This window comes from Salmo trutta, unplaced genomic scaffold (genome assembly GCF_901001165.1).
Source record: "Salmo trutta unplaced genomic scaffold, fSalTru1.1, whole genome shotgun sequence".
NCBI lineage: Eukaryota > Metazoa > Chordata > Actinopteri > Salmoniformes > Salmonidae > Salmo > Salmo trutta.
Genome location: NW_021823216.1, coordinates 933917 through 945695, shown reverse-complemented (window position 1 = coordinate 945695; position 11779 = coordinate 933917). Strand labels below are relative to the sequence as shown.

At 42.8% G+C, this 11779-nt stretch overlaps 2 protein-coding genes across 4 annotated transcripts in view; both read right to left on the bottom strand.

The window, feature by feature from the left end:
- The window catches only part of LOC115189705 (uncharacterized protein RP612), a 579758-nt gene that overhangs the window by 501298 nt on the left and 66681 nt on the right, over nt 1-11779 (bottom strand). The gene's annotated exons all lie outside the window — the stretch shown is intronic.
- Nucleotides 2745-11779, bottom strand: part of LOC115189703 (TBC1 domain family member 15-like) — a 62048-nt gene continuing 53013 nt past the window's right edge. Inside the window, exons 16-17 of the mRNA XM_029748243.1 lie at nt 5550-5636; nt 2745-4843 (exon numbers count right to left, since the gene is read on the bottom strand). Of these exons, the coding sequence (XP_029604103.1) occupies nt 4619-4843; nt 5550-5636 (312 nt within the window). The 3' untranslated portion in view covers nt 2745-4618. The remainder of the gene's footprint in view (nt 4844-5549; nt 5637-11779) is intronic.

The window sequence follows — 11779 nt, the reverse complement described above, 5'->3', positions numbered from 1 at the left end:
ATCTCCATGTTACCTCCTCTCCTCTGTAGTAGTAGGACCTCCATGTTACCTCCTCTCCTTGGTAGAGCAACATGCCCCATGCGGTGTATTTGAGGGAGGAGATGGGACGGTTAGCTTCAACAAAGTGAGCTGCTACTGGATGGATAGTCAGTGTTCTTACACCTGATTGAGCTGCGGTGTTCAGCTATGCGTCGTTTCAGACGGCTTACAACAGCTGGTAGTCTTAGCTAGATGAATACTGGCACTTGCTATGAACCATCTGGTGGTCTCAAGATGTGTGAAGTTCTATTTCATTTGTAAAGAGCCATTTCTTTCACAATTTGCAGGCTTTCAAACATGTGCAGCCAATTCACCAGCCCATCAATAACTCACAAGTAGTTTGTTACAAAACCACAATAGCATCTATAGCGCTCATCTCAAAGAACAACTTCATTTTCTCTGGGTTATTTATCCAAGTCTATGTAAGAAAAGTGTTTGATATCTGATCTCAGTTTATTCTTCAAGGCGAGGCCAACAGAATCCTTGTATTTTGGTTTCACATTTCTGGGTGACAGGAGGGCAGGCATGCAGTTAGGGGCCTCAGGCTGTAGCCTAGAAAATGACATAGCAACTGAGGTAATTTCCTATTGGACAAGGATATGAAAATCCTCACGCTGGTTTTTGTTAAACGCTATGAACACTGAAGATCCTTCAGATGCTGAATCTCAGACACTGATTGTTCCCCTATTCACTTTTGACCAGAGCCCTAGGCTAAGTAGTGCACTACGTAGGGAATAGGGTGCCATTTGGGAAGCAGACTCTGTTTCTAGGAAAGACTCCAAATCTCTTACAACAACAACAGAGACCAGAGAGAACAGCACATCAGCTGAGAGCCAACAGATTCATTGTCTCATCGGTAAATAACTAACATGAAAGTGTTCTGTTGTCTCACTGTTACATCAAGCCTTTGAATGAGCGGCATTCATTGTATTGGAAAACCAAAAAGGTACATAGTTGTCCATTTGTGTCGGTGTAAAATAGGGAACAAAATAAGGGACATAATAAGGGACATTATGGTTCATTTTGTTATATTTCTAGCCACAGGATATGTGGAACTGTGAACAGACTGTCTCAAATGGGGAGAACCTCAATTGTTTTTCAAAACATAATTGGTTGTCAAAGACGGTATCATATATATATATATTATATATATATATATATATACTGCTCAAAAAATAAAGGGAACACTAAAATAACACATCCTAGATCTGAATGAATGAAATAATCTTATTAAATACTTTTTTCTTTACATTGTTGAATGTGCTGACAACAAAATCACACAAAAATAATCAATGGAAATCCAATTTATCAACCCATGGAGGTCTGGATTTGGAGTCACACTCAAAATTAAAGTGGAAAACCACACTACAGGCTGATCCAACTTTGATGTAATGTCTTTAAAACAAGTCAAAATGAGGCTCAGTAGTGTGTGTGGCCTCCACGTGCCTGTATGACCACCCTACAACGCCTGGGCATGCTCCTGATGAGGTGGCGGATGGTCTCCTGAGGGATCTCCTCCCAGACCTGGACTAAAGCATCCGCCAACTCCTGGACAGTCTGTGGTGCAACGTGGCGTTGGTGGATGGAGCGAGACATGATGTCCCAGATGTGCTCAATTGGATTCAGGTTTGGGGAACGGGCGGGCCAGTCCATAGCATCAATGCCTTCCTCTTGCAGGAACTGCTGACACACTCTAGCCACATGAGGTCTAGCATTGTCTTGCATTAGGAGGAACCCAGGGCCAACCGCACCAGCATATGGTCTCACAAGGGGTCTGATAATCTCATCTCGGTACCTAATGGCAGTCAGGCTACCTCTGGCGAGCACATGGAGGGCTGTGCGTCCCCCCAAAGAAATGCCACCCCACACCATGAATGACCCACCGCCAAACCGGTCATGCTGGAGGATGTTGCAGGCAGCAGAACGTTCTCCACGGCGTCTCCAGACTCTGTCACGTCTGTCACGTGCTCAGTGTGAACCTGCTTTCATCTGTGAAGAGCACAGGGCGCCAGTGGCGAATTTGCCAATCTTGGTGTTCTCTGGCAAATGCCAAACGTCCTGCACGGTGTTGGGCTGTAAGCACAACCCCCACCTGTGGACGTCGGGCCCTCATACCACCCTCATGGAGTCCGTTTCTGACCGTTTGAGCAGACACATGCACATTTGTGGCCTGCTGGAGGTCATTTTGCAGGGCTCTGGCAGTGCTCCTCCTGCTCCTCCTTGCACAAAGGCGGAGGTAGCGGTCCTGCTGCTGGGTTGTTGCCCTCCTACGGCCTCCTCCACGTCTCCTGATGTACTGGCCTGTCTTCTGGTAGCGCCTCCATAATCTGGACACTACGCTGACAGACACAGCAAACCTTCTTGCCACAGCTCGCATTGATGTGCCATCCTGGATGAGCTGCACTACCTGAGCCACTTGTGTGGGTTGTAGACTCCGTCTCATGCTACCACTAGAGTGAAAGCACCGCCAGCATTCAAAAGTGACCAAAACATCAGCCAGGAAGCATAGGAACTGAGAAGTGGTCTGTGGTCCCCACCTGCAGAACCACTCCTTTATTGGGGGTGTCTTGCTTATTGCCTATAATTTCCACCTGTTGTCTATTCCATTTGCACAACAGCATGTGAAATGTATTGTCAATCAGTGTTGCTTCCTAAGTGGACAGTTTGATTTCACAGAAGTGTGATTTACTTGGAGTTACATTGTGTTGTTTAAGTGTTCCCTTTATTTTTTTGAGCAGTAATACACACACACACACACACACACACAGCTGAAATATACAAATCTGTACACAGAAAGATTCAGGTAGGAAAAGTCTTCCAGCATTACATTTTCTGATACATCACTTGAAGGCTAAGTGTTGCAGCATAATCAATGACTACAACAACTACTTTACAATCTTTCTCAGAAGTAAGACGTGTCAATATTAAACACATCAAGAACCATATTCACTATGTTTTGGGAGGCGAGTAAGCTAACAGACGATATAAATGAGTACATGGAAGTAAGTCTGTCTGTATATGTTGACAAAGGCCTCGTGGTAGGCTTAGCATGAAGTCTACATTTTAAAAACGTTGCTGTAAGGTTGGGTGTTTGACAAAGCAACTTGTGGGAACCTCCAGTCCAGAGGAACATACGTCTAATATGTGTACATATATTATCACCGTGCCAACCCACACATTCTAGTATGATTAACAATATGGTTTCAGAAACAAAGTACATTTTTCAATATGAATCATGTCTCTTTCAGTCTTACCAAATCAGATGTCAGTAAGGCAGCTACATGGAAAAATCCCTGAGTTGACAAAACATTAGGAACACTTGTTTAATATTGAGTATCGTCCCTTTTGCCCTTAGAACAGCCTCAATTCGTCAGGACATGGACTCTACAAGGTGTCTAAAGCGTTCCACAGGGATGCTGGTCCATGTTGACTCCAATGCTTCCCACAGTTGTGTCAAGTTGGCTGAATGTCCTTTGGATGGTGGACCATTGTTAATACACACGGGACACTGTTGAAAAATACAGCAGCGTTGCAGTTCTTCACACACTTAAACTGGTGCACCTGGTGCCTACTACCACACCCCGTTCAAAGGCACTTAAATATTTTGTCTTGCCCATTGATCCTCTGAATGGCACACATACACAATCCATGTCTCAACTGTCTCAAGGCTAAAAAAAATCCTTATTTTACCTTTCTCTTCCCTTCGTCTACACTGATTGAAGAGGATTTAACAAGTGACTTCAATAAGGGATCATATCTTTCACCTGGTCAGTCTATGTCATGTAAAGATCAGGTGTTCTTAATGTTTTATACACTGGGTATAATCTGTCAATGGGCTGCAGGGCAGACAATCCTTTTCAGTTGGTAGAGGAGAGTGGCCTTGCCTTGAGATAATACAACCACATCTTCATTAAAGAGTTAGAGTTGAATTACACCTACAGTAGGACTCCTATTAGCTGAATACTACAGTGAGATATAATAAGCCCTGTTTATATAAAACCTTATCCATTCCTCAGCCCTTCCACCTCCATTTAAACCACATGTCAACTACTTCAGCATTACATTTGACTATTCACATGATTCAGGAGCGATTAACAAGTCAGGGGCAATAAGGAGCAATCTGCTGAAGACTAAATACCTTGGAGTCAGGGGCAATAAGGAGCAATCTGCTGAACACTAAATACCTTGGAGTCAGGGGCAATAAGGAGCAATCTGCTGATCACTAAATACCTTGGAGTCAGGGGCAATAAGGAGCAATCTGCTGATCACTAAATACCTTGGAGTCAGGGGAAATAAGGAGCAATATCCTAAAAACTCAGACCAACCTCTAACAAGAAAAATGAGATGATTAATAGACAGAGAATCATTACAAGAATTATTTGATTTGCAAAACTTCCTTTAAATGAATACCTCTTGGGCTCTATTATAATGATACTGCCCCGAGAAGCCATTTCCTATCTCTCCTCTGTCTGTGAGGTGGGAGAGAGACAATCCACCTATTTCACTAGGCTGTGAGCCCCATCTCAGCCACCAGAACCAAATTTCTCACTGGACAAGAGACTACTGTTAGCCAGGCTGGCTACGATATGTAGGCTAATTTGTAAACGTCACGCGCTGCGTCCCGTAAGTGTCTGTTGTCGGCGCTGGGGCTGTAGTCAGAGACTAAGTCCTGCTGGTCGTCTGACGGTGTAGAAGGTTCCGGAGAGTCTGGTCTGTCCATTCGCTCAGTGTCCTCTGACTGGGATGATGACTCGGTGTCTGTGCTGTTGAATCCAAGGATCTCAACCACTGAATTTGGCAAATCCTACACAGATAATAAACATAAGATTAAAGATCTGGTTGGAACCATAGGTCAATACAAGGTGTTGAAGTGTGTTAGCTATGAATATAGGTACAATCGAGTCTGAGTTCAGTAAGGGTTTCAGAATACAGGCACAAACATTCTGAAGGTATCTAATGTTCTGCCATGGAGTTGGACACATCTTAAAAGGTTATCATCAGAAGAAACTATTAAAAATGTGTGTCACAGACACAGTTTTGATGAGGTTTAGATTCAACTGCATTTATTCACACACCTTGTGTATATAGTTATACCACCAAGTTGGAGAAATCCTACACAGTTTTCTTAGTTTTATAAAATAAATAAAAATACATATTAAAAACATACATCACAGATAGGTTTTTTGAATGAGGGTTAGATTCAACTGCATTCATTCATACCCCCTGTGTGTTTCTAACACTGTTGGGTAAATACTATAAAGATGTTGTTGGAATAAACAAACAAGTTAACGAGGGTTGTGTTGAAAACCCCCTTCACACCCTTCTACTGGAAACTGCACAAACCAATTGTATCCCACTTCCTTTCCCTCTCCACACTCAGCAAACCCTCCATTATTTACCATGGTCCTTCGAGCCGGATGGGTGAACTTCTCAAAACCCATGTATGTATTTCAGAATATACTGGAAGCACAAATGTTCTGAAGATAGGACATCTATCTATGGATACATACCTTACAACTCTTCAGCTGCAGGCATATAGCTTCAGCTTTGTTGAGGATGGCCGTGATGTCCAGTTTCATCGGCAGTTCATTTATGAGCTGGAAAGAAGAGAGGAGGACATTCTTTGATCAGTGACTTGCTAAAGCAGAGATGGGGAACTGACGGCCTGCGGGCAGATCAGTAAAACATACACTACTGTACAAAACTTGAAAACATCCTTGTTTTTTAAAAAGCTAATTTTTTGTCCTTTTAAAATAACATCAAATTGATCAGAAATACAGTGTAGACATTGTTAATGTCGTAAATGACTATTGTTGCTGGAAACGGCTGACTTTAATGGAATATCTAAATAGGCCCGTTATCAGCAACCATCACTCCTGTGTTCCAATGGCACGTTGTGTTAACTAATCCAAGTTTATCATTTTAAAAAGGCTAATTGATCATTAGAAAACTCTTTTGCAATTATGTTAGCACAGCTGAAAACTGTTGAACCGATTAAAAAAAGCAATAAAACTGGCATTCTTTAAACTAGTTGAGTATCTGGAGCATCAACATTTGTGGGTTCGATTACAGGCTCAAAATTGTAATTTCTTCTGAAACTCGTCAGTCTATTCTTGTTCTGAGAAATTAAGGCTATTCCATGCGAGAAATTGCCAAGAAACTGAAGATCTCGTACAACGCTGTGTACTACTCCCTTCACAGAACAACATAAACTGGCTCAAACCAGAATAGAAAGAGGAGTGGGAGGCCCCGGTGTACAACTGAGCAAGAGGACAAGTACATTGGAGTGTCTAGTTTAAGAAACAGATGCCTCACAAGTCCTCAACTGGCAGCTTCATTAAATAGTACTGGCAAAAACACCAGTCTCAACGTCAACAGTGAAGACGCGACTCCGGGATGCTGGCTTTCTATGCAGAGTTGCAAAGAAAAAGCGATCTCTCAGACCGGCCAATAAAAATAAAAGATTAACATGGGCAAAAGAACACAGAGCCTGGACAGAGGAACTCAATGTTGACGTTGAGACTAGTGTTTGCGTAGCGAGAGAAACAAAAATCTATGCGTAGGCAGATAGTCCCACATCTAAAACAGGGAGCTATCGGAAATTGGTAGAATGAGTGTAAAGTAGAAATGGAGCCTGTTGTATTCGGAGGAAATTATGCTATACAAGCGTTTACATCTTTTTCAAAAGAGCAACAACAAATCCTCTTGAGAGCAGCGGGACAGGAACATTTTACATAGCGGTGTTTGATCAATGAAGGGGACCTGTGGGATTCTATTTTACCATTACTTAATGAGATACCATTATTTCCTTATGGAGTTATGACTTGCCTAGTTAAATAAAGGTTAAATAAATAAAATAAACAATTATCAAGAATTGTAATTCTAAGATGATTGGGTATTCAAATGTGTTTATTTGAGTTAACATGCAGTGTTTGTTTTTGAATCACGATGTGAATCATGTGTTCAAAGTGGAAACTACCAGTTCCCAGGGTCCTGGTCTTGGGTAAATATACACATGTACTTTGTTCAGTCTACATATAGAAATACAAATATATGTAATGAGGGTTGACAGTTACTCCAAATGGATTGTGATGTGTATTGCTGATTTCATGAAATGGATTGTGATGTGTATTGCTGATTTCATGAAATGGATTGTGATGTGTATTGCTGATTTCATGAAATGGATTGTGATGTGTATTGCTGATTTCGTTTCAATAGAAATTTCACCAGATTAGGTCTGCTGGAGTGTTGGGATTCCCCCCATGGGTTAGGGTGTTAACTCCCTGCTGGAGTGTGGGATTCCCCCCATGGGTTAGGGTGTTAACTCCCTGCTGGAGTGTTGGGATTCCCCCCATGGGTTAGGCTGTTAACTCCCTGCTGGAGTGTTGGGATTCCCCCCATGGGTTAGGGTGTTAACTCCCTGATCTGGCAACTCTTCCGAAAGGTTGCCAGTAAAATAGGGGAGTAAGAACTAAGTAGGAAAATGGTTTCAACAGTAACAGTATATATTGTTATGCTATTTGACATTTGTCATAGAGATAATGCTATTAAAAAAAATTGGAATGTAATAATTTGTGATATAGTCAAAGCGTCTGGATTTCCTGAAATAGAAATGAATTGAACTAAAACTGTTGTTCTGATCTGTCCTCTCTATAGGTTATCATGGAAGGTGACGTCAGATGGTGTCTTAATGCATGTAGGAATCATTTGGCCACAAACAGTGTGTGAACCACAAAACCCTCCCAAACCGGCTGAAGAAAGAGCAACAAAGGCGTTCAATGTGACAGTGACCTTTAACACTCCTATCTGAGTCCAAGCCATTAACCTGGGTACAGGCGGCAGGGGCGCTGAGACCGCGCATGTGGAGTGAGCATGGAGAGATATAACATACAAACTTCTCTCATGCTAGCGTGCTGATGGGAGAAATTGACCAGACAGAATGGTGATAGCGGCTCAGGTGAGAGACTTGTATTAGTGGGAAAAACATTTCTTTACATTGAAATCGGGACATTATCAAGGGCCATCTAATGTGACAGGCAAGAGTTACATGTGCCATTGGGAAGATGAACTGCAACGCTATCTGAAGAAGACACACTAGAATGATAAGTGCAGGGAGAAGGGATGTCTACACACTGCAAACAATTTGGACTAAGTATGCATTGAGATACCGATCTTTCATTACCAGGAAAACAGGGACAAAGGGGGGCTGTAATGAGAAGATTTATTACCGGCAATAAAAGTTCCCGTTTATAAATGTACATTCTAACCGGGATGATGTGTGCTAGGATGAGAAGACTCAAAGTAAAGGACTAAGGACTGTCATTCTCAATTTGGGTTGGATCATTTATAAAATGTTTTAGTTATGATTCAGCGAGAGAGAGTTGTTCTCAAACTGGAGGCGTGGGGGCACTGCTAAAATGTATTAGCCCCAGGAAGGCTCTAGAAACCTTATCTTTAAGTGTCCTCCGAGAGGGAGGTATTAGAGAACTCACTGGATGATAGCTTGGGTCAACCATGAAGATGTATCTTTTGTTTTACCATGTCATCAGAATATTAATGTTAAATCGCATCAATACATAGAGATTCCTGGATGATACGGTATAATTAATTGCATACAAGGTTCATAGTCTGTCTTGCGATAACACCCAAGGATGAAAATGAAGGAGACGGCATGGAGACCAGTGTCACATGGCTATAGAACGTAACGGATAGACGGTTCTGTCCCCAGTCCTAGTAGCATCAAGGCTGGTGTGAATTATTAAACATGTACTTTCTCTCTTTCCTGTTCAAGTCAATATGTTTTTAGGTGTCGTGGAACATAAGACTGATCACTGTTCCAGAGGAGGGACTGATGTATATTGACTAATTGATTTAGGATTGTTTTAGTATGTTTCTAACTGTAGAAGTGCATTAGGAGTCGTGACTAGTGTGTTATGGGTTAGATGGTATGATACATGTGTAAATGTCTCTGTAGCAGGAGGTGAGGTACACATGAGGCCTGTGTTTGAGACAGAATGTTTACATCAGACTGTTAAGTGGGATGGAATGTGATCAGGGTGATAGAATGGTATCATCCACAGAGACTGTGTATATTGTTACAGGAGATAGTTCGTAGGAGAGGGAGGACAGCTAACTGTGCACAGTATAGGGACTATTACACAGACCCAGATCATGGTGAGAGTAGCAGAGATCATGTTGGCATTTCAGACACTACTGTCAACTTTCTTTAAACCTGTGAGGTTGTCAGGTCCAATGCCATTACTCTTTCCTCATTACATGCAGTAGCTATTCTCAGAACAGGAAGTGAAGGAGGATATAGTCAGGGGTCATGTTAGTAGTAACAGTAGTTATTCTCAGGACAGGAAGTGAAGGAGGATATAGTCAGGGGTCATGTTAGTAGTAACAGTAGTTATTCTCAGGACAGGAAGTGAAGGAGGATACAGTCAGGGGTCATGTTAGTAGTAACAGTAGTTATTCTCAGGACAGGAAGTGAAGGAGGTTATAGTCAGGGGTCATGTTAGTAGTAACAGTAGTTATTCTCAGGACAGGAAGTGAAGGAGATTATAGTCAGGGGTCATGTTAGTAGTAACAGTAGTTATTCTCAGGACAGGAAGTGAAGGAGATTATAGTCAGGGGTCATGTTAGTAGTAACAGTAGTTATTCTCAGGACAGGAAGTGAAGGAGATTATAGTCAGGGGTCATGTTAGTAGTAACAGTAGTTATTCTCAGGACAGGAAGTGAAGGAGGATATAGTCAGGGGTCATGTTAGTAGTAACAGTAGTTATTCTCAGGACAGGAAGTGAAGGAGGTTATAGTCAGGGGTCATGTTAGTAGTAACAGTAGTTATTCTCAGGACAGGAAGTAAAGGAGGATACAGTCAGGGGTCATGTTAGTAGTAACAGTAGTTATTCTCAGGACAGGAAGTGAAGGAGATTATAGTCAGGGGTCATGTTAGTAGAAACAGTAGTTACTTTAGTAGCATTGTTGGGATATCAGTTTATGAGGACTCATGTCACATGGCTTGGTAGCTGGTAACTGGGGGACCGATGGGAGTACCGGGAGCTGTTATTCACCTCACAGACTAGTGATCTGGCCATAATGGGACAGTCTATGTTGTCAGGAAATGACCCATGCGTTGCAGTGTGTATATTCCCAGGTGGAAGCAGCACATGAGGAGCAGGAGATAACCGAGGGCAGGGCTGAATGCTGGAGGCTGAGTGTACATCAAGATACACCAGGCGGAGGTGTTGGGACAGTGTTGGTCTGGTCCACACACAGTACTCCTTACAGCACCTGCAGTGGTAAAGATCATCATGTCTCTGTAGCAGGGGGTGTTGGGACAGTGTTGGTCTGGTCCACACACAGTACTCCTTACAGCACCTGCAGTGGTAAAGATCATCATGTCTCTCCTCGGTGGGTTTACACTTCTCACGTGAAGTGAGGTCCAGCTGCATAATGTGTGAGCTTGAAGACGCCATGACAGAGGAAGTGGAGCTAAAGAGAGAGAAAGACTAGATTCCACTGTAGACAGGCAGATGGGTTGGTTCTGGGAGCTACTTTAAACACCATAGTTGGGTTAGCTGCTTTATTGGTTAATGGATCAGATGGGTTGGGTCTGGGAGCTACTTTAAACACCATAGTTGGGTTAGCTGCTTTATTGGTTAATGGATCAGATGGGTTGGGTCTGGGAGCTACTTTAAACACCATAGTTGGGTTAGCTGCTTTATTGGTTAATGGATCAGATGGGTTGGGTCTGGGAGCCACTTTAACCACCATAGTTGGGTTAGCTGCTTTATTGGTTAATGGATCAGATGAAAGGAAAGATGGTGGGGTAATTGTACAGTAAACAACATGTTGGAGGCATTAATGTGAAAGTCTATCCAGTGCTGAGTTAACTCAAGAGGATGTAGTGTTGATTAGGGCTACGCACCCGCCTATCAGGTGACCCGCCTATCAGGTGACCCGCCTATCAGGTGACCCCGCCTATCAGGTGACCCGCCTATCAGGTGACCCCGCCTATCAGGTGACCCGCCTATCAGGTGACCCGCCTATCAGGTGACCCGCCTATCAGGTGACCCCGCCTATCAGGTGACCCCGCCTATCAGGTGACCCCGCCTATCAGGTGACCCCGCCTATCAGGTGACCCCGCCTATCAGGTGACCCCGCCTATCAGGTGACCCGCCTATCAGGTGACTAGGAAGGAGATGGGGAGCAAAGTGAGGATGACATGGCTTGGGAACACCTCTCAGAACCTGTGGTCTGACGGTGAAGACTGGGTGAAAGCATGAGGAGGCTTTTGAGGGCTTTCATTTTTGTGGAATCCAGCAGAAAAGTGTTCTGAAGACAAAGTCAGGCGAAGAGAGAGTGGGAAATGTCATGTTGTCATGCATATATAATTGTGCATATCTTAACACATTGTTAATGCTGTTGTGTTTTGGTGTTTATTTGTACTTTGCAAGTCTTGCGCTATCACTCTCTTAGGAAGCAGAAGGAGAAAGTTGAAATTGAAGTCAACAGCTCCAGTGGACAAGTTATTATCAGTGTTCTGTAATACATAGAAATGAGAGGGTTTGGTGTGATCATAGAACAGAGGCCATTAGTCTCGGAGTTTGTAAACCTCACTGTGAATGAGAATTATGTTTATTTTGTGTTTGTGTTTTATTATCATTGGTTTTCCATTTTTAGTAATTTCCAAGTGTATGTAATGTTGAACAGTATGATATCAGATATTCAAAAAGGG